The sequence below is a fragment of the Pholcus phalangioides genome, unplaced genomic scaffold (genome assembly GCF_987345545.1).
Source record: "Pholcus phalangioides strain wild (caught in Gottingen) unplaced genomic scaffold, Ppha-v1.0 ptg000027l_1, whole genome shotgun sequence".
Taxonomy (NCBI): Eukaryota; Metazoa; Arthropoda; class Arachnida; order Araneae; family Pholcidae; genus Pholcus; species Pholcus phalangioides.
In genome coordinates, this window is record NW_028301617.1 from 4,712,948 (window position 1) to 4,736,565 (window position 23,618).

At 35.2% G+C, this 23,618-nt stretch overlaps 1 protein-coding gene across 1 annotated transcript in view; it reads left to right on the forward strand.

The window, feature by feature from the left end:
* Positions 1-22,388, forward strand: part of LOC149068222 (fibroblast growth factor receptor 1-like) — a 40,384-nt gene extending 17,996 nt beyond the window's left edge. Inside the window, exons 8-16 of the mRNA XM_089251664.1 lie at positions 1,231-1,307; positions 2,709-2,824; positions 7,657-7,767; positions 12,219-12,397; positions 12,506-12,631; positions 14,789-14,859; positions 16,893-17,030; positions 18,384-18,495; positions 19,744-22,388. Of these exons, the coding sequence (XP_089107790.1) occupies positions 1,231-1,307; positions 2,709-2,824; positions 7,657-7,767; positions 12,219-12,397; positions 12,506-12,631; positions 14,789-14,859; positions 16,893-17,030; positions 18,384-18,492 (927 nt within the window). The 3' untranslated portion in view covers positions 18,493-18,495; positions 19,744-22,388. The remainder of the gene's footprint in view (positions 1-1,230; positions 1,308-2,708; positions 2,825-7,656; positions 7,768-12,218; positions 12,398-12,505; positions 12,632-14,788; positions 14,860-16,892; positions 17,031-18,383; positions 18,496-19,743) is intronic.
* The last annotated feature ends 1,230 nt before the right edge of the window (positions 22,389-23,618 follow it).

The following is a 23,618-nucleotide window of genomic DNA, read 5'->3' on the forward strand; positions in this document are numbered from 1 at the left end:
TCATCAAATACACAAGATCACAACTAATGCAAGCATTTATGAACCTTTCTTAGAATAAAAATCTTTTTATGACCAAATTTGACTTACAGCCATTGTTCCCTGAGCTGATCTCCCCAATAAAAAGGTTTGCCACAGAGAGCAACAGACCTACAACGGTGCAATTATTCAATCATTAAGCAAAAAAATTGGTGGCAGCACTACACATAACAAGCATTACACAGAAACAAACTTCAGGGAAGGTTCACAACACATACACACACATTCCAACATGTACCAATTCGTGAAATTCCGCAGAGGAATATGGACGAAGTTCATGTGGGGTTTAGTAGCCGTTGTTCCCTGACTTACAAATATTCTACTTGCTGTGTTTTCAAGTTATAAATCAAAGTATTTGGCAGTTTTGAAGAATCGTAAATTAACCATAATTATATTTAGTGAAAATGTTTCAACCCAACTCTCCTCCGCCCTCTTTTGCCTGATTGCAGAATTATTGATATTATAGGAATATAAAATTTATTTATGTTTATGTACGTTCATGTACAAATTTTAAGGTATGCTGTTTTCAAAACGCAATCAGGATTTATCAAGCAAAGATACTTTCTTGATATTATTGCAGAGGCTTTCTCCTGAAAGAAAAATCAACTGGTCCTCGCCGGAAATCAAACCCATTCCTCTTGCAATAATCATGGTTAGATTACATTCAGGATTTGAGTGTAGTATCCCAGATCAATAAGATGCTCATTTACCAAAAGATGTTTTAGAGGTGTCCTGAATTCTATACCCAATTCACCCTTGTCAGAAGCTTTCCTGACTCAGATGTACAGCAGAAACTGCAATAACATGAGCACAGAAAAAGGTTTCTGATGCAGGGAGTCCCAAACTAAGGGGTTAGCGCACCAACCTCTTGATTGAAGGGTGAATATACTGTGTACCTGTTGAAACTCAATAGGCACAGAGATGAAGTTACTGGACAGTGCGTGGAAGATGTTATGAAAATAATACTCAGGAAATCCAATGATTATTTTCCTCTAAAGAAAAAGAGTGAATTTGTTACTTCCCAACACTTATTTCTCATTAGTTAATGGTTCATTGTTTTGCATTCAATACTAAACTTCTTATTTTTCTCAATACACTAAAAACTTAAATTGTAAAATCAGGGTTCAAAACATATATGGGAAATGTTGATTGAATCAAATTTCATATAGATTTTGATTTTTGAATTTCCTTTAGGTTAAAATTCACACACATCCTTCCGCTCATGACTATGCAGTAGTTGAAGACCCAGAATGGGAAGTTGCTAAAACCAAGTAAGTAAACCCGATTTTTATGGTTTCCGATTGCCTATTGTTATAAAACGGAGGTAATATGTTGTATGTATATATACTTGTATAAAGTGCACTTGAATTTGAATGCTTTGCACTTGTTTCATGGAATTATAATTTGAATACTTTGCACTTTAAAACGGATTCTTTGTACTTACCGTATTTAACATGTATAAGAAACCCCTTTTTGCCAAAAATTGAGTCTCAAAAATAGGAGAGCTCCTTATACATAGATAGTATTATATAGATACATCTTTTCAATTTTTTTTTTTTCCCAAATTTTTAGCCCAAAAAATCGGGTTACTTATACATGTTAAAATATGGTATATTTAGAGTACAAAGTATCTCTCACGTAGTTGATATCATCCAAACTAAAGTGCAGTTCATTCCATCATTTCACAATTTATGTTCAGCCACAACCTAATTAAGAGTCATTAGTTATAATTATAATTTAATAAAATAAACTGATTAACCTTTAAAATTAATTTACTCTGAACAGTAAAAGCCTGTTTTCAATGAATCAATTAACCAACATGAACCTATTAACCCCTGACACTTATTGATTAATAATCATAATTCGTCAATCTAATTAACTTATCATATATTATCACATTTTAATGTACAATATTTTGTGTCATTTTTTAAGACGTGTTCTGTCACTATAACTACTAGTCTGGTAGAAGGGGGGAGTTGAGAAGGTTGCCCCCCCCCAACCATGAAGTTGGCAAGATAGGGGGGGTATGGGGGGGGGGCCTTGTCAGCCAAAATGTTAAGGAGCGGCGATCACAGCTCTCGCTATATAGTGATTGTCTTTATACTGATTCTCACAAAATAATGTCGCCGTTCCCAGTGTGACATAATTTATTTACCGTAAATAATTTATTAACAACTTTTTCTTTTTTCTGTCGTGAATAGTTATGGATTAGAAAAACTATAATAATTGTTACAAAAACTGTTGGATTTTTTATAATTGCTAATTGTTGTTAGTATATTGTTAATAATTTAATGAGGATATTGTTAATAATTTAATAATTTATTGAGGAGTAACAATTCTGCTTTTATTGTGTCGTAACTGATTAATAATTGGTTATAATGATGATTAATCATTGGTAAATTCCTCTGGATTTAGTTTTATCTTAATTTACGATTTCACTTTTATTATGTCATAAGTGATTAACAATTAGTATAAACAATAGCTCGATGTCACGAAAACTCTGTTGGATTTACTATTCTACTATAAAATTAATGCTTAGAGGAAAGTATCCGTTTTAAAGTGCAGATCATCCAAACTGTAGTCTAGTTAATTTTTACTACATATAGTTTACCTTATGAAAACAGCAAGAATTGGCAAATTTCTATATCCATCTATATCTTTTTAATTTAAAGGTTCAAACATGAGAGAATGATTGGCGAAGGAACTTATGGTTATGTTGTTAAAGGAATTGCAAATGATTTGCCGAGATGTAAATCCAAAGCAGTTGTCGCTGTAAAAATGCTAAAAAGTATGATATAAGTGTTTTTTTTTAAAATAGCATTGGGATCAGTTACTTCATATAATAAACCTTTTTCAGTTTAAGTACCTACGAGTAAGACTGGCAAAATGTATGTGAAGAGTGTTGTAACTGAACTTGAGACTGCATTTGAAGTAGCCTATCTTTCTAGTCTGGTCCTGTTTCGTGTATATGGAAAGATCTGTCTAAAGTTTTATATTTGTATAGCAAACATACACTCTCACAGGCATACAGAAAATCAATTTTATATATTTAGCCTATGTAGATTAGTCTACAAAATGGTGCAATATCTCTTCACTGGTCAGTGTACATCAGGATCTGTAAATTTTGCTTCCAACATTTTGCACCGATGTTTTGGCCCCAGTACATTTTTGCCCCCAGGAATTTTGCTCCTTACATTTCCTTTTCCCTGACCGAGTGTTTGGGTGAGTGACTGTATGAATAAGTCACTCACCCATTCACTTGGTCATTCATCAGCTGCTCATTTGGTCACTTGTACAGTCACTCACTCATACATACAGCCATCCACCCATTCCCCTTTTTTCGCTCATATAGTCACTCACTTCTTCGATCGGTTACTCATATGGTCAGGCACTCATCGGGTAATTCATACAATTACTCACCAACTCACTTGTTCACTCAGTCTTTCACCGTTAATTAGTCTCATGAAGTCACTCAGATGGGCACTCCTACAGTCACTTACTTGATCATTCACCCACTCATTCACAAAGTAGGGCAGACAAAATGTTCTGGGAATGAAACGTCAGGGGCAAAATGACGGAGACAAAATTTCTGTAAACCATGTAGACCACACATCCTTGCCCTCTGATGCCACTCTGAGCACCTACTTAAGCAACTTTTACATGCCTTTCTCTGATGCGAATGAAATTGTGCAACCCATAAATTAAGATCTATGCTAATCCGGATATAAATGGCTAACAAATGTTTCACCAATAGAGTTTTAAATATTTTGAAATTTACTCTTTTCTGGCATTATAAGTTCAGTGTGGCTGTAAGTTCTATTGCAAATATTGTTCATCATCTTGAGGTTCTAGCGCTTTACTCTTTGTTTAAGGATTTCACAATCACCTTTCATATCACAGATTATTTATAGTATCATATTTATTAAATGAATATACAGGATCTCAGATGCATATGCAAAAGAGAGGGCTCAGAGAGGAAAATAACCCCCCTTCCCAAGCTGACCAAAAATTAGAACAACATATTTTTGTGAAAAAATTGAAATATTGAATGAAAATACCCTTTGTATGCTATTATGTAAACCAATTTCTTTCAATGAAATAGGTTATGAAGGATGGTAAATAAAAATTTCTTGGGAAGAAAATTTTTGTGCCCCCTCCAAAGGTTGATCTTACCATACACCTCTGTTGTACGTGGTGGTCATGAAACGGTGCGGTCAAATCTATTGTTCTATCACTTTAGTTTCCGCCCCCCTCCCTGAAATGTGAGTGGTCCCCCTCCGAACGAAATTTTTGGCTACAGACCTCTTTCATATATTTTTTTTTACTGGGCCGATCAATTTTGCAATGCATTGAGTGTTGCCATTTGAATTTTTCAAAATTTTTGTTTCTCTGCTCATTCTTGAGCACATACTCTGAAACACCCATGTCTCGAATTTCATTTGCATTCATTGATTTTTGTGGCTGCCAAAGGTATATTGGCAAGATTATTTTATAACCACTCTGTATATACAAGATTTTTGTTTTTAAGTGATTTGTTGTCTAAGTTATGCTCATACACTGTAAAATACACCTAATATTTTCATATACGCTGTCGTAGTCAGAAATTCTTAAACAATATCTTTGTTGGGGTGGTGTGGCTGTGTGCTGGGTTAAGACATGTACTTGGAGTCAAGTTTTGTGCCCAATAGACCCTAATGTTCATTTTAGTCAGCATGTGGAAATTATTATTTTTTTAAATTTCAAAAAATCAACTACATCTTTTATCAAGAATTATCTTCCTTTAAATTGCCTTTATCACTCAATGAGCTCTACAGTCACCTTGCAACTTTTAGTCTGTGTCTCTATTGCTAAAAATTTCTTAATCACATTTTTATTTATTTATTCAATATTGCTTGGCTAAGGCCTACACAAGGGGATGCGGCGGTGAAGTTTGACAGAAGAGACGGGTGATGTTACAAAAGAAATTTGAAACAGTTGTACAATCAATAATGGTTGATGGGAGGTTGTTCTAGTCGGTTAATTTTTGAGGAAAGAAACTAAATTTGAAACAATTTGTGAATGCAAAGATGGGTTGCAATTTATGGGAATGGTTAATTCTATTGGAAAAGTATGAAGCTGGAGTTAGAAAATCTGAAGTGCCAATTTGAGAATGACTATGAAGGATTTTGAAAAGGAAAGTTAATCAAAAGATATATCTACGGATGAAAAGTGGTTGTATAGTGAGTTGGAGCTTGAGTTCAGTGATGGAGGCAGAAGATGACCAACAATTAAGAATGAAGCGGGCAGATTTATTTTGAATAGGATTTAATTGTTCTATGTTTACGAGAGTATGGGGGCCCAGATTTCACAGGCCTATGAGAGTACAGTAAGGATGTAGGTTTGGAAGCAGATATGTCTGAAGTGACAGGTGGAGTTTTTGAGGTTCCGACGAAGAAGGGGGAAAAAAAAAAAAAAGAGTTTTTGGAGACACTTTTGAAAGACATAATCAACATAGAGGTTTCAGAGGAGGTTGGCAGAAATAATTACACCCAGATACTTATAATAAGAAACATCATTGATTAGGGAATTATTGATAGAGTAAGAAGAATCAAGAGGAAGTCTTTTGCAAGTAAGTTTCATAAAAACTGGTTTTGAAGAATTAAGGGTTAATTGCCAGGACAAGCACCATTCCCGATATAATGTTGTGATTGTTTTGGAGAGATGGGTTGGATGCATACTTGTGCACTGTTTAGTGGATGGCGCAATTATCTGCAAAGAGTCTGATATGGCAATTGATGGAATTAGGAAGATCGTTTATATAAATCAAAAATAATAATGGCGAGAGAACCGAACCCTGAGGCGTGCCAGACTCAACTTGAAGAAATGGGGAGTTCTGGCCCTTGAGGGAGACAAACCGACTGCGGTTGGTAAGGAAGGCTTCCACCCATTTAAGCAGTTGAACACATAGGCCAAGGTTTTGGAGTTTAAGTAGAAGTTTATTGTGGGGCACCCTGTCAAAAGCTTTAGAGTAATTAAAAATCCAAGAAAATTAAATCTGTTTGGACATTTTTGTTGATACTGCTTGATAAATCATGTATGAGAAGCTAATTGGGTATGAAGATTATCAAAAACCGTGTTGATTAGGGAAAAAGAAGTTTATTGAATTAAGGTGTAATTGCATTTCCTTAGCAACTGTGTGCTCAAAAAGTTTGCAGGATGTAGAGGTAATAGCGACTAGTCTGAAATTAAGGGGATTTAAAAGAGAACCTGATTTATGAATTGGGATAATCGTATTAATTTTCCAATCAAAGAGCAAGTTAGATGAGTTTAATGAGATGCTGAAGATAATTAAAAGGTAATACTAACTTACTTTTTATTCTAGAGTTTCGTCTGAATCTTTTATGTTAAATAAAATGGCCTCTGTTGCATTTTTTTATAAGTGTGTGTGCTGACTTTTGAGCCATTTTGAAAAGTATGATTTAAAAAAAAACTTGTGTAGGGTCAGTGGTGTATTTACAAGGGGCGCTTAGCAGGTTGTAGTCCAGGCAACAAGTTCAGAGGAACGGCGAATTTGAGAAATGAGTGGCCAAGAAAATAATTAGAATAGAAGAGCAGCAAAATATTTTTAACCCTAAATAATTCCGCCTCTGCTGAGACAGTAAGGGATTAGATTAGCGATTGACCAAATGATCAAAAGAGTGGCCTATAAAGCAAGAAACCATGTCAGTGAATGGCCTAAAGCAGTGGTTCTCAACCTTTGGAAGCCCGCGGCCCTGTTGATTTCTGTTATGTGAGTGGAAAGCCCAGTCATACGCACGCCTAATGGGGCATAAATGGGTAAAAATGAATCGTCAACTATTTGCGGCCCGGCGGTTGAGAAACACTGGCCTAAAGCATGTGCAAATATGTGAGTGGCCAAAACAGGGATCAAGCACGCGAGTGACCAGAACAGTGATCAAACATGCGAGTGACCAGAACAGTGATCAAGCATGCGAGTGACCAGAACAGTGATCAAGCATGCGAGTGACCAGAACAGTGATCAAGCATGCGAGTGACCAGAACAGTGATCAAGCATGTGAGTGACTGAAAAAAGTTTGCGTATGAGTGACTGAAACAGTATGCAAGCATGCGAATAAATAAAAAAATGACTTAGCATGTCAATATGGGAGTGACCAAAAGAGCAACTTAGAGACATAGGTGTACTTGCAGGAGTGGGGAAGGCGAAGCAGATTGGAAAGAGTAGTCAAGAAAATTAGACTAGAATGGGAGAAGGGTGGCAAAATCATAAATGCGTCTCTGCATAGGGCTTACAGGACTCTGGATTTTTTTTCAATGATACCAAGAAAATATCCTCAAACTCAACTTCTGTAAGAATGAGGACGTTCACATACTAAGAAATGGGATCTGATAGACCTTACATTCACGCTATGGGGTTAAACAGCATATAGAAAAACATGCATAATTAATTTTCCAACATGAATTTTAATTTTTATGATTGAATAGGAAATCTTTATCTCAGTGTCATCAGGTTTTAAACTAGGATTTTTTATAACGTTGCAAAATTGTTCTTATGCTTTTATTTTGTACTGTACGTGTAACTTCCGCAATACATATATATGTATGCATATTTTATTTTTGCAGCATCTTATTCACAGAAAGAGAAAGATGCTTTAGTCAATGAAATGGAAATTATGAAGTGCATTGGAGAGCATGCCAACATAATACGCCTTCTTGGTTGCTGCACAAAGGATGGTAAGGAAAAGTGTTTTTGTACTTGTAGGAGAGGGGAATGTTAATGCATACCCACTGCTGGTTGTCACGCTAAATCAGAGTTTCCTAAACTTCTCATTCCATCGCCTCCTTTTCACTCTGTACTTTTTTTCCTTGAAACTCTGAAGGTACGAGTCCTGTGGGACGAATAAACAAAATTTTTGTTTGTGCTTTTCTGAAATTCTGGATATTTGACGCTATATAGCAGAAGAATAACCTTGAACACTGCTGACGCACTCTACGATTAACTTTTTATTTGGTCAACCTGTCCTAGAAATCTTGATGAGACAGTTTCCGTTTAGACCAACAACAAAAAATTCACATTTCTGATTGCAGTATTTGCTGAGATATTTGAATTCAAAAATTGGAGAAAGGTTGGGAAAGAATAGAATTGGATTTTTGTGCACAAGGTTCGTCCATGTAAAAAGTTACTTTTTTTTCTTGTACCCCATAAACTGGGATAGAAAAAAAATCAAATTTTTAAAGATATTTACAACGATAAATATATATTATAAATAATTATTATTGTACACTATTATATCCACTATAAAAGATGGAATGAAAGAAAAAAATATGGGTGCAGACTTACCAGGAATTAATCAGGTTTATTATTCCTGCCGACACCACAATGAGGGAATGATATGTAGGTCTCCTTGATGAGTGACTGATAATAGATGCAGTAGTAAATTAGTGAATATTCAATATTGGGAGGGAGTGATTGTTCTGTAAGATGAAGAAGCTTTATTTTGATAAGAGCTGACTGTGCTGTTGTGCTATTGACTATTCTATATGACCAAGAAAAACAATATAATTGTGTCTATTTTGGGGGGTGATTGGGTTTTCCCCATGTACATACTCCCACATGCATATCTCGTGTGTGTGTGCGCGCGCAAGCGTGCGTATGCGCAACCTACCTGGTGCAATATCTCATTGCCAATGCACCAATATCCTTGTGCGAGGAGTGCCATAGCAATATACAAGTTGGATCACTTAGATACCAAGTCTCTTATTGTCAGTACTCCCACTTGGCCGCTGTGGTGGTCATCATGAAGAACTTGCATCTCGAGGATCCAGGTTCGAACCCCACTGTCGCCACAGTGGTGGTCGGCTGAAGGTGGTTTCCTGTGGTCCCCAACTTTGAGGTGCAAATGGGAGCCGATCTCCTCATTAAAAAGTCTCATCACAGAGAGCAACAGGCCTACAACAATAAATTATTCAATCATTACTCTTCACTCATAGTTAGAAAAACTGGTGGCAAATGGCGATACAACACATAACAAGCATTACACAGAAACACACTCCATGTCAGGTTTCACTACATATATGCGCACGTTCCAGCATGTACCAATTCGTTACAGGTTCTGCAGGGGAATATGGACGGCGTGCGTGTGTGATTTAGTAGTTGTATTCCCATATGGTGAGGCCCAAAGAGTCAAGCAGAATTCAGCCGTCATTTTTTATATTGGCAAGCACTGACACATACTCCTCCCCCTTTTGCCAGCAAAATTAGGGGGGTCTGATTCTTGCTCTTCAGGATACCCAATATTGCCATCATATTCTGTATTTTTTGTGACATCTTGCCAGTGGCGGATCATGATTTTGGGAGGCCCCAGGCGCAACCTAATCTGGAGGCCCCCCTATCAGGGGCGTCACCCCCCCCCCCCCCCCCCGAGAGCAGAAAAATTAAATGGAAAAAAAAAATATTTTCTACGTTTTTGACTGAATAACAAACCAAGAAAATAAATTTGCTTAAAAAAAGGGGAAAATTCAGAATTTTTTCCAAAAAAAATCAGAACCGTCCTCAAAAATTGAACACATTGTCACAACCACCGCCCCCACCCACAAATTTGCGTTTATCCACCACTGCACCCTTTTGGCCCTAATAAGAACGAGATGGTTCACTAAAATGAACAATATTATGAAAATCATAACTTTTTTTTTATTTTTGCATCACCAAAACCATAAACACAAAAATAAGATAAGGAAATATAATGATATTCTCTGGTACTAGATGAAAAATAATCACACTCCCATTAAAAAAAAAAAAATCACAGTAAAATTCTGCATCATATTTTTAGTAATCTAAGATGTCCGTCCTGGTGCCTTCAGCCACACGGCAAAAATGGAGATCCGTCATAGTTTTAGTAATTTAATATTACTGATTAATAAAGATTTGATAATATCTCAAATATAATATATTTGATTTGATATAAAGATACTGATAATATTTAATAGAAAAACATTTCTTCAATAGAGGGAAGAAATTATATCAGAGTAAATATAAGAATTATATTTTTAATGGAAGAAATTAGGTCAGAATGAATAAAATTTAATGAAAGAAATTATTTCATAATGAATTAAAATTATTATCAATGAAAGAAATTATTTAAAAAATGTTTTTTAGAAATTATTATTTTTTATTTGTTTATTCTATTTTATTTTTACTATTATTATATGAATTATTATTATTTTTTCTTTCAGCCACCTCGTTGGGCACTCTGCCTGTTGTGGCCTTTGCCTTTGTATTATTTGTATTCAGAGTAAATAAAAATCTTCTATATTATGCCCCCCCCCCCCCGTTTCGTTTAATAACGAAAAATGCCACAGTATAACATTGTGGCCCGCGTACTTTATAAAATGTTTCAATATGGCCTGCTATGCCTCAAAGGTTGAAGACCCCTGCAGTAGACTCTCGCTAATCCGGTACGTATTAGACCACGGTGTGCCAGATTTTACCGAAATTGCTGGATTAACTTTGAAGAAACCCATTGAAATAATATATGAAATTTCGTGCAAAGACATAGTCAGGACTTGATCAGCAATTAAGAAATATTAGAACATGTTAAGGGGTTAGGGCATCAGGAGAAAAGTGACACCACACCACCTAAATATCCTGGACTACTGGACGTGCTGGATTAGAGCACGACCGAATTCTCGAGAGACTACTGTAGTTGAATTGAAATGCTCAAATAAAAATTTATCAGATAATTTATATATTTTTAGTTTTGCTTACCGTTATTTTTGGAGATTCTGCAATCTAAATCCTAAAGGAAATCTTGAGGATCGGCATGAAATTTTTTTTCATTACAATAACACACATTACAATTACATTAACAATAAACACTTTTCGGTCTGACACAAAGATGTTGTCTACCCAAGCCTCCTTGACCAATCCAAAAATGTAGCTCTTTTTTTTTAGAAAGAAGGAAAAGAAACCCCCTTGATTTTTTTTCAGCCGGGGAGGGAGTGTTAAAAGAGAAACAGAAAAATCATGTGATTCAGAATGCATGTCATTCAGCATTCATTTCAAACCCCACTTTTTTTTGTCATATGGTCGTATGGTTCCAGTCATAGATTGCAAATGTATATGTTGTTTGAACCAGCTTATAGTATTTCATTCAAACAAGTGGGAGACAAAATCACAATAAGAGCTCTACTACATTCATTTTAATTAGTACGAGTGTCTCTTCCTGTCGATGTCGCCGCTTGCCGATAGCCATCTTGCCATCCATTATACTGTATACAAAAGCTTACACCAAAGCTGTCGTATTATCGGCGCCCATAAAAGCATTTAATACTGTGGAATGAGACATCTGTTTATGCCTTCACTCCAATTTTCATTTCGGACAGACATTAGGACCTGCTATTCTCACCCCTCCTCCTGCTTGTGCCCTTAGGGAAATACTGTTTGCAAATGACCCTCCCTGAATGATCGCTTTACAATGTCTCTTCTTTCTTTTTTGTCTGGGAAGAACTGGCCCTTGAGAGCTGCGTCTTGTAAATTGTTCTTTTCTTTCAGTTCCCGTTTTTCTTCCATAACTCTTATACGTACAGTATACATAAAAAAAAAAATTGCGGTTAAACAAAAAAGGGAGAGCAGATACTGTACTTAGTTCAAGAGATTTGTTGATGCGCATGTAAATTCATATGTAGGATGAAGCACACAACTATTTGGAGGCCCCCCCGTTCTGCCGAGGCCCCAGGCGCGCGCCTCATGCGCCTGTGCGGTAATCCGCCACTGCATCTTGCCAATAAACTCCAAATTATTGTTATCTTTTTCTCAGTTACTAAGTTATAGTAATCCTGTAGGCATTCAAATAAAATCCTATCATACTAGCCTGTTTTCAACTAAGATGGTAAATCATTACACTCTCTACAAGATGGCAAAACACAGTGAATATTTGGAATTCTTTCGCACCAGCAACTGAAGATTTTCCGCGATTGAAGAATGACTGGTGACTTTCCAAATTTTCAAGGCTGTAGTATTCTCAAATACCCTTGTACAAGCTATTTGAGCTTTATCATTGTTTGTGTGCTCGTGCGTGCGCACACACTTGGTTTTCTTTTCTCTTGCATTGTTGCCATTGCTGTGTCATTCTCAGTGTTGTAATTATACTTGGTTGAATCATTGATTTGTGATATTTATATTAAAGGGTTACCGTGGATAATCATGGAGTACGCAGATAATGGGAGTTTGAAAAACTTGTTAATAGGATCTAAACTAGCTGCCACCAACAATATGACAACCAAAGTACGAAAATTAAAACTAAATGACTTGCTAAGATTTGGTTACCAAATTGCTCTTGGAATGGAACATCTTGAATCCCGTCGAGTGAGTAGCTATGATTCTATTTGTATAAATGGACTGTGTTGCTCAAAACATTAATTTTATCAGCTTTTTATAGATGGGACTTTTTTTTATTTTGATCTAATATCGCAGATCACCCACGGTAGTTTGGCTGCGAAGAATATTTTGGTGACTAAGGAGCTCGTGATAAAAATTGCTGATTTTGGTCTTGCAAGGGAAGTCTACGCTGGAGTTTTCAATGAGGATATCATCGATAATGTAAGATATAGCCAATCATATTCAATTTTCTGTGCTTTCGTATCATATGATGTTGTTATTACTACCCTATTTTTTCTGCATACAATCTGCTGAATATACCTTAAAAAGCAGCAGAATTTCTTAGGGCGGATGATATACATCCAAGCATGCCCCCCCCCCCCCCAACAAGGGCGGGGGGGGACGGCTCTAGCCCTGGGGCCCAGGACAAAACTCACCTTTTTTTTTATGCCATAAATTAACTATAGAAGGGCCTGTAAAAAGTCTGACCAGGGGCCCGCAAAAGATCCCAGCCTAGAGGCCCTACTCCAGGATGTGGGGCCCACGTCTCTAAGTATATTTTGTAGCCACCTGCCAAATTGAGCAAATTACTGCTTGAGCTAGATTCAATTTTGTGTATTCTGATTACGAAATGGTTCTTGTGTGAGCATACTTGTACCATATGGTGCCAAAAAGGAAATTGTGCATACTTGTATGAAAACATTTAGCATGTATGCTTGCCAAGCTTTTAGCTGTGTGTGTAGCTGCTTTAAGATTACATTATTGATGAATGAAATTTTCATGTGCATATTAGATTCAGCTGATTGCCGTGTGTGAAATCTTGTTTTAGCCAGGCCTACTAATTTGAAAGTCAATAAAAACACACCTATGTAATGCTAGCAGGGCTCCTACTTTTCTTACTTTTTGGTGAAATATCCTACTTTCTAGGTTTTGTCCTACTTTTTCACCAAATTCGGTCAACAAAAATTCATGTAACATTTTTTAAATGAAGAGGGAATCGTGGATATACCTCGTATAGCCAAACAATACAAATTTACTATATTGCAATTGACGATTCTGCCAAAACAGAAAAATTTATCATTTTTTCAGGTTATTTCAGGGGTGTATGTGGATCATTTGGTTACTAATTTTTCTTTTGCTAATTTTGAGGTTCAAAAACTCAATTTTTTGTCAATGTTTTGAGTAGTCATTAAAAACTTCTGTGTGGATGGAAAAAAATAATTTTTTATTTACTACTTCATGGTCTTGCACTGCACAGTAACTAACAGTCATCATTCAAAAATATGGTTCCCATTTTGTGTATTAGGTGAAACAGCACTTAAGCTGGGCATAACATAGCAGTTGGCTACATAGGCCTACTCTAGATTTTGCGATTCAGATGCTACCCAATAACATTGGATTGTCTTCTGTGTTTTTTAGCATATGCAGAGGCATAAACAATGTTCAAAAAGCTCTGCAAAGAGGTAGAAATGAAAATGCTTCATTTCACAGAAATGATGACGCCGTCATTGAACAGAGAAATGTAAGCAAATCCCTTTAAGAAAAAGAATTGACGGCACAGTAAAATCGTCCAGTTAACCTCGCCTTATTCACATTTGGCCTCCTTACTTTTTTGTTTTTTCAAGTTTTTTCAAGAATGACAGAAACACATTTCTGTTGTTTTGGAAGTGGTTTTGAAGGATTGTCATTCTTGAAAAAACTTAATTTGCTAAATATAATTTGCTCTGCATCATCAAAGAGAGTTGACAGAGTAGACTTTGGAAAACTACTCAAAGAAAAGAATGTATTATATTGTGAGGAGAGACAGAAAAGAATTACCTGTGCTTACTAATATGTTGTTTTGGCCCAAAATTATTCTTGCTTGCTTGATGATGATGATATATGTACATTATGAAAAATTGATTTTTGTCAAAACTCACCAATACTAGTGCCGTAGGCACATGTAATATGCAGCGTAGTGAAAAAACATTGTTAAAGTTTCATTGTTTATGCATGAAAAACTGAAAACAAATTAATTATGTGAATTGGAAATTGAAAATTTTAAAACTTTATAATGAAAAAATCGAAGAATCCAAAAATGAAGAAAATCGTAGCCAATATGTAGGACTCTCATCGGAGGGGGAGGGGGGGGGCATTGGCTTATTTTGATTTTTCTATGTTTTTTATATTTTTAAATTTAGTGGTACTACAGCAGAATGTCGGGGGATCGAGCATCTATTTAGGCTTTGGAGGCAAAGGGATGCTCTCGACAATGTTTGGTGTTAAGCCAGTGTCAGGGTGTTTCCCCCCCCCCCCCCCTTAATTAGAGCCCTAGACATTGGCTACAACTTTTTCATTTTTGAATATATATATATATAGATACATATTTTATTTTTTCAGGAAACTATGCTCTATAGATGGATGGCTCCTGAAGCTTTTCAAAGGGGCATATTCAATACAAAAACTGATGTGTGAGTTAAAAAAAACAGACTTTTTTTTCATTCATTGAATCTAAAATTATGTAATGACTATATAAATTGTGTAAAATGTTTTACGGACCATGATTGAAGACCATTGATTTACTCTATTTGCCAGCATCAGGTAATTCTTCATTTATACTAATCCCACATTGCTCACCAAAATAGGTGTTGAGTGAGATGGCTCAGCCTGGTTGTTCATACACACATGTGTATATGTGTGTATTCTTATTTTTTCTTTTTCTCTCTCTATTTGTTCTTGATAGACGTGAGGCTAGGTGAATCTAGTCATGTCAAATCAGACTTTAACAACCTAGAAGTTTCACTTCTATCGCGTGAGATTCTCATGCAGATTTTCTTATATTTTTTCATTCGATTCATCAGAACGTGTGAACTCCACCTGAAAAAACTGATGCTGGCTGTTAGCCCAGAAATTAATAACACCAATCATTCTCACTTGCTCACCTATAAGGTGTTAAGCGAGACGACTTGCTCTGGTGGATATTTTATATTATACAATCAGAATTTTTGTTCTTTTATTCATTTTTTTGTATTCTATATATACAGGGTGATCAGCGAATAAGCCCTTATTTCAAGATCAAATATCTCTACAACAAAGATCAATAGAATTATGCGGTAAATGGTATGTTTATTAGCAAAACTGTAAATGTTGTACAGAAATTTCGAAGATTTAGTTTTTTTTTAATTTTTTAAAATTTAAACAAAAAAAAACAAAACTGGAGATTTTGGGGTTCTGAAAATCCTCATTTTTGTGAAGAGAAACCACTGCATTCGCCTAAAGTTACTGCATGGGCCACGGTATGCGTCAGAGGCGTTATCGGTCCCTTCATCGTGCAAGAAACGATTACTACTGAACGTTACGTTACAATTGTGGAACAATTTGTCAGCACACATGGCGCATACCATAGTCCATGCAGTAACTTTAGGCGAATGCAGTGGTTTCTCAACAAATGAGGATTTTCGGAACCCCAAAATCTCCAGTTTTGTTGTTTTGTTTTTTTTTAATTTTAAAAAAAAACTAAATTTTCGAAATTTCTGTACAATATTCTTACAGTTTTGCTAATAAACGTACCGTTTGCCACATAATTCTATTGATCTTTGTTGTAGAGATATTTAATTTTGAAATAAGGGCATATTCGCTGATCACCCTATATAATATGACAAGTGTAAGATAACAGATGAACCCCCCCCCCCTTCAATATTGTGAGAATTTCACAAGTTGGTTAAATTTTTTTCCTTTTTGATTCAAAATAAATTGTTCCGAACAGCTGCCACGAAGCTGGGCTGGAAAAGATCTCTTCAACGGGATAAGTCCAGAGCCAGAGTTCTGGCATTCATTCATTAATGTATTTGTTAGCATATCCTATATCGTAAGAAGTTTCCCATTGAACCAGGGGTTTTACTGTATCTCGAAAGCTGTAAAATTTAATATACAGTCGATCCTGTTTATAACGTTTTCCCGCTTAATAAGATTTATTTCCGTGGTCTCTAAGTAATTCCCATTAAGATTTCCCATTTGAAGCATTTTCCCACTTACAACATTTTTTATGACTGTTTTTTCTTTAAACCTTAAGCGAGATCCACTGTATATAATTATAATCACATTTAATCCAGAATTCAGACTGTAAAACTGAAGTATAATCCAGCTGAATTAGGCATAATGAAATTCTGTTAGTGAAATTTCTTTAACATCTAAACAAATTTTTTTTGGTTTTTTGTAATGAGATCAACTGCATCTTTTGTCTCTAGCCCAAGTATGGTGTTAGGAAAAAATCGAACACAAATGTTTCATTGAAATATGATGATATGATATGACTTTATATATTTCATTCAAATATATAAAGTCATTTTTTGACTTTATATATTTTACTGCAACAAACATTGTGCCGAAGAAATTGTGAAATCTGCTTGTTGATATTTCTGTGTCATTCACGTAATAAACAAAAATCTTTTCTGCACAAATATTAATAGCCTAATAATTTTATGTTCCATGTTTTATTGCACAGGTGGTCTTTTGGCGTGGTTCTGTGGGAGTTGATGACCAGAGGAGATACGCCATATAGTTCTGTTTCACGCCAAGCTTTGTATGATCTGTTGAATGAGGGCAACCGTCTAGAAATGCCTGAGGGATGCCCAGAAAATATGTGAGAAAGTGGTGGTTTTTTGGGTTTTTTTTTTCACCTTCAAAGAATATCTTATGACTTTTTTTTCAGTTTTAAATCAGGGATCATTATTTTTAATCTGTTATGTTTTGTCCATTTCCAATGAACATTTTAGTTGATAGTTATAGCTGTTTAACCTTTTTCTCCTCCTTGCAAAATGATGTACAATGTAAACTCCCATAATGGCCACCTCCCGTTAACTGACAATTGTTTTTAAAATTACGTTGATGGGCTTCAATGTATATTATGTTTCCAAAAGTTGAGTTGCTTCCTTTTTTTTTTTTTTTTTTGAATTTAGATATTTTTTTTAAATTTCTAGAAAAATACTGGGCAAATCATTCTGAAATTTCGGTCATGCAAATGCTGTGTTTGTACTCACAATTTCTAGGGAAAATTTAGTCGCAGGTGCATTTAGGGGATTGACAGAAAATTTTTTAAGAAAAAATTTTATTGATCAACCCTGTATCTCTCAGAAAATGCTGCAAATCAGTACAATATTTTTTTAAAACTTGCAAGTTTTAAAAAATATTGTACTGATTTTGTGCAATATTTCTGCATTTTTGGTGAAAATGGCTCCAAATATTGACAAAAATATGAATACTTTCTGTAAAAATTCCAATTTTCATTGCTTGATTTTTGCTTATAACATGTTGAGTTTTCAACCAATTTTTATGAAATTCAGAGAAAACATGACGCTGTACACGAAACATACACTATGTCAATTTAAAATGTGGCTTGTCATTATTCAATGAGTTATGAGTATTTTAGTAAAACAAAGTTAGCAATTTCCCAAAAATTTTCCAGTTTTATCTGAAAACGCTCTCAATAACTGCCTTTGAGCTTCCAGAGTATTCCCACCCGAGCACAATAGCTAAAATTCATGTCCAACTTTCCATCCCCTCTGCAACCCATGATAGAAATGATGTTAAGTAGCAAAACCCCAACGCTTTATGAATTCAATGACAGCACTGTCAAGCTGTTCGCGTTATGACCATTCATCATGTATGATCTAGTGACTTCATTTGTAGGCCTTCCGCTCACGACAGCACCAGATATATGCATCGAATTGCACCGGAAAGGAGAAAATCTCCTTTGAGAACCACGAATGACTACAATGTCAGCAGATAAAGTAGACAAATTGATGTTACTGTGGTGATGTATTGATTAGTATCGTGTAGCTGCTCCACCTTGAGACAGGCTTCAAAGCTTCTATTCATCATTTTTTTTAGTAGTAGGTGGAAGAGAGTTTTCTTATTGTCTTTCAATCTATTGTATTCATTGTATTATAAATGAATAATATCTTTGAACTAATGCAACATGCTATCATCCCAACAGCTATGAAGTAATGTGTCAGTGTTGGCATATCCCACCCGAACTTAGGGCATCATTTCCATCACTCGTTAAACAGTTGGAAAGTATAATTAAAGCAAAGATTGTGAATTGAGTGGTAAGTAATAGTTATATTTGTTGTCATGGGCTTTCATAGACGGAGTGTAATTAGAAGCAAGAACTTAACTGCCTTTACAGCCGTAGAGTCATCTTTTGTTGCTACCTACCATTTCACCGACAGCTGTGGTGGACATCTTCAGAGGTCAAATTGTGACTAGTTGCTGACTAGATGCTCTCCTGGTTAGTCTTAAAAGCAGAGCATCTCATCATTTTTTCACCTCTGAAGATCTCCAGCACAGCTGTGATTTAAATTTTAGCTAGTAGCAGAAGAAAACTGAGGGCAAACGTTCTCAGACCTGCCAACTCTTCAAATTTAGGCCAAGAGTGCAGATTTTTTTAATCCTTCCTCCCGCTCTCTGGATCTGTTAAAAATTCCTCTGGATTTTAGCAGAAAATTAGATTCGGAAGAATTTTCCCAATTTCTTTTAGATTGAAACTTTTTTGATTTTCCTTGAGCTTTCACGACATCACTTCCATCGCCCAAGCAGCCATTAAAAAGTCTCGGTGACCGCATTTAAGCAAACTGACAATGACGTGAATTTGTTTACTTAGTGTTTATCAGCAACCATTTATCAGAGGATGGTCTTGGTTGCTGAAATCCCTGTATAACTATTATTGTGTTCTATTTACAACTATGCAGCAAACACAATAGCATAGTGAGATTGGCTGTACACCATATGATAGGTGATACCACTGGTGCTTGCTTTTTTTTTCAGCAGCTTTATATCTTGAAGTTTTTTTAAATTGTTTTCTCTGATTAAATGTCTTCAAAAGAAATATACAACTGTTTTAAAGAGTTCATATACCTAAAATTATCCATCGACAATGATTATATTCCGCTCAGGGGCCACACAAGACCTGCCCGGGGGGGGGGGGGGTCTCTGTATCATTTCTGGATTTCAAAAGTTGGCATGTCTGCCTCTTTTAAGTTCTTGTTTCTCATTGATAGTTAAATATTTTAAATCTGTATTCTACTTTCCATCTTTCTTTCTTGCTGGTTCACATTTTCAGGACTGTGATGGTGATTTTTTTTTTTTCATTCACTTTATTTAATTTTAGTGCGGTTTTGCAGGTACTATTTCACCTATTGAACAATAATTTGCAAATTTGTGCTAATTGCTGATATCTATAAGTTCTACTCATATTACAAGATATATCTGATACATCTTGTTTATCAAATCAAAATCTGTTAAAAAAATAAGTTTTTTCTCATTTTACATAACAGTTGTGATCTTTTTTTTTCCAGAATTCTTGTGACATTCCAAGAGATCTGTGTAATGTCTTCCTCGAGGAAACCAAATATTATTGTACAAATATATATCAGTGTGTGCCAAATTATGTTACTATTTTATACCAAAGTATTAGTGTTGCAAATGTGCTCAATTTTTTTTTTTCTGGTATCAGAAACCGAATACATGGTTAATGAATGGATCATCTCACTGAACTCTGTTTCTATATTTTGTATGTTGATAAGTCAATCATACAGATGTGTATATATATATATTTTCGTAAATGATATATATTCATGTTATTGTTATTCCTTTTTTTGTGAAATTTAGTTGATGATGACTAAGAGCATTGTTTCAGTCCTGAGAAAAATCTTGTTACATAAATTTATCATTGTTTATTTGAGTTTGGAATTTTCTATATTCCGTTATGCATATCTCATATATTTTAGTCGCATGTTTACTTATTTCGTTCAAGAAAACCTTACTTGTCATTTTGTACCATACAAGTTTAATAACTCACCATTCTTCTGTTACTGTTTGTTTTGTTTTTTTTTGTGATTTGTTGTTTATCTCCCTCACATGTCGTTATATAAGGGGGGGGGGTGCATTAGCTTTGGATCAGCACTTGGTTGAAGTTGATATTGTGTATGACCTTTACATAAAAGAAATTTTTGAATTTCGGTCAGGGAAATTTTTAGCATTTTTGTCGGAGAAAAAAAATCCAGGAAGTTTTGATGTATGATTAAGCATTTTTCCCCCTTTTGCTGAAAATCCTGTGTATGGATGTTAGTAGTCATTTTTATATTTAAATATGCATAAATTGGATTTTTTTTTAATACTATTTTTTAAATACGTATGTGATATTCTTTTGTGTGTGTTTTTTTCCCCATTTTGCTGCCACAGATGTAGGGGTGTTTGTATCGTCAATATGCCCAATTTTTCTGCTATCAGAAAACTGATTACATTAGTGGATCATCTTACCAAATTCTGTATCTTTATTTTGTGTGTTGATGAGTCATGATCGCACAGATATGTATATTATTTTCATAGATAGTATATATTCATGTTATTGTTACTCCTTTTTTGTTATATTTAGTTTTTGATGACTGAAAGAACAGTTTGTCCTGAGAAAAAATCTTATTAATCTTGTTCACCTGTTTGTGTTTTCTTTTTCTAATATACATTCTGTTATGCTCAAATATTTTAAACGCTTGTCATCATGTTCAAGAAAGTCGTATATTTGTCATTTTGTAACATGTACTTTTAACAACTCAGAATTTCATTTTTTCTTTCTCACAGTGTCATTATATTGCAGGGTTCCCCCGCGACCTAAGAAGTCAGGTAAAGAAATATTTTCTGGGAAAATGTGTCTTGAAAATATACTAATATTTCATAACAGTCGGGCGAAAAATCTGGAAAGGAAAAAAATATATTGTTTATTAAATAAAAAATTGTGAAAAACATTTGCTATGTGTCGAAAATTTCAAATTAGTGGGAGTAAAAGTTGTACAGGAAATCAAGCATCTCATTTTTTATTGTACGGAACACAATTTTTCTGTATTTTTTCCTCTTGGAGGTGGAAGAGTGGAGCAATTAGCTGGGAACCCTGTATGGATACTAGAAGTCACTGTGATATTTAGATATGTGTATATCATTTCTTTGATACTATTTTTCAAACATATATATGTGATATCATTTTGTGTTTTTCTTTCTCATTTTGGTGCCAAAGATGTATGAAGTGTTGGATTAAAAATTAATATTATGAATATAGCAAATTTTTCTAGTATCAAAAAACTTACATAAAAAATGTATGATTAAAGGATCATCTTGCAGAATTCTGCTTCTTTATTTTGTATTTTGACGGGTCATGACCGCACAGAGTGTGTGTTGTTTTTTATTTTCTTAACTAAATATATTCTGGCGTTATTGTTATTCCTTTTTGTCCTGAAAAAAATCTTGTTACCCTAAACTTATTGTTTATTTGTGTTTCGGAAATTTTCTGCATTCCGTTATACATATCTTGAATATTTTAATCGCATGTTTGTGTGCTTTGTTTCTAATAGCCTTACTTGTCACTTTGTATGTACACGTTTAACAACTTGCAATTCATTTTTTTCCCCCCTTACAATGTTATAGTGCAGGGTTCTCGAAGACCTGGGAAGTCAGTGAAACTAAAAGTGGTCTAAGAAAAAGTATAATGGTTAGCAAAAGTCGGGGAAAGATGTAGATTCCATCTACAACATAATCTTTTTCAGGAAAGACATTTACTGGGGAAATGGATGTCTGAGACCAGACATACCATATTTTATTGGAAGGAAAATTTAGTTTTTTGTGAGGAAAATTTTTTTGGGTTTTGATCTGGGAAGCTATTAAGATGATTTTGCTGGGAACCCTGTATTGATGTCAGTAGTCACTTTGATATTGCATGTATAAATGCACATATGCCTCATTATCATTTCTTTGATACACTATTTTTTTAAATATATATGTGATATCCTTTTATGTTTTTCCCCTTTTTTTTTGTCAAATACTTTAGTTATGTTTTTCGTTTAGTTATTTGTTAATCACAAAATGTTATTATTTCATTGATTTGTTTTGGAATGGCAAATGTAAAATGATAAATTTTGATCTGAAATTTTCAGGACAAAAATATATTAAGCACAAAAATCCTATGCTGTTTTTTTGTACCAGGTATTTAGTCTAATTTTTCTTTAAGTGATGTGATTTGTTTCAAAGTCGTAGTTACTGTTTGAATGGCAAAGAAACGGCGTGTGAAAAGAATAAGTATCCTGCCCCCCATGCACAGGCTTGTCTGGAACATAACCACTGGAGTCCCTGCAGACTAGCCACAATTAACCATACAATAGACCATTGCTTTTCAAAATGTGCATCGCAGCTCGTAGAAGCATCCTCAACCTTTGTTGGCGGGGGGGGGGGGCGTCTCAGCAAGCTGAAGATATTGATTTGTATGCCTATGTATATGCTTTGAAGTGGTTCTTCTATAAGTGAAAATCTCCACTAAACTTCTGGAGAGCCTCAGATTTGAACCATGAATTGGTTAAGGGAGCCGCGTGTGACAACAGTTTGAGAACCTCTGCAGTATGCCACAGGTCTTTGATTTTTAGGGGATCTGTAAATGTGGGGGGATCTAGGGGATCTGTAGGTATGGCCTGTACGAAGTAACTGACTGGGTGGCTCCAAAGAGCTAAAGTACTCGATTGGTGAACACAAGCAATGTGCCACTTAGTTTATTTTTACAAAATTATTTTTCAGATCGCAGGCCACATTTGGCCCGCACATCCTCAGTTGAGCGTGTATGGTCTAGCTCTAGTTCAGTGTTTCCCAAAGTGGTCAATATCACTCCACGGTTGGACGATAGAATGGCCCAAAAGGGGAGGGGTGCAATAGAAGCTGCAAGTATAAACATATGATCCTTTGAGTTCAATGGTCAGCTCCAGCTCTACTGCCTCATCTTGAAAAAATATCCCAGTCCAAGTTCCCCCACATCTAGTGACCTCTGAATCACATATCGCCACCCTCTGAATTAGGGAATGACCCACCAATGTCCGTAAGTTTATTTTCACGTGTATTATTTCCGTTCACCACTCAATTTCTATTCCCTTAATTACAGTAACCCTTCCCCCCCTCTGATGCGGTCACTCCTCTTGTACAGCCAAATGATAATTTCCCCATGTGTAATAAAAGTATGCTTCTAAAACCTCTGATTAACGGCCAGGACAAAATTTTTTTCTCCACCAGTGTCAGCAAAAAAAAGGTTTTACTGCATTTACCCCCCGCCCCTAGATAACTAAACTTGAATCAGTGTTACTAAGTAGCTAATCATTCGACACATAGACTACAAATTAAAAACAAGTATATATTTTTATACTTC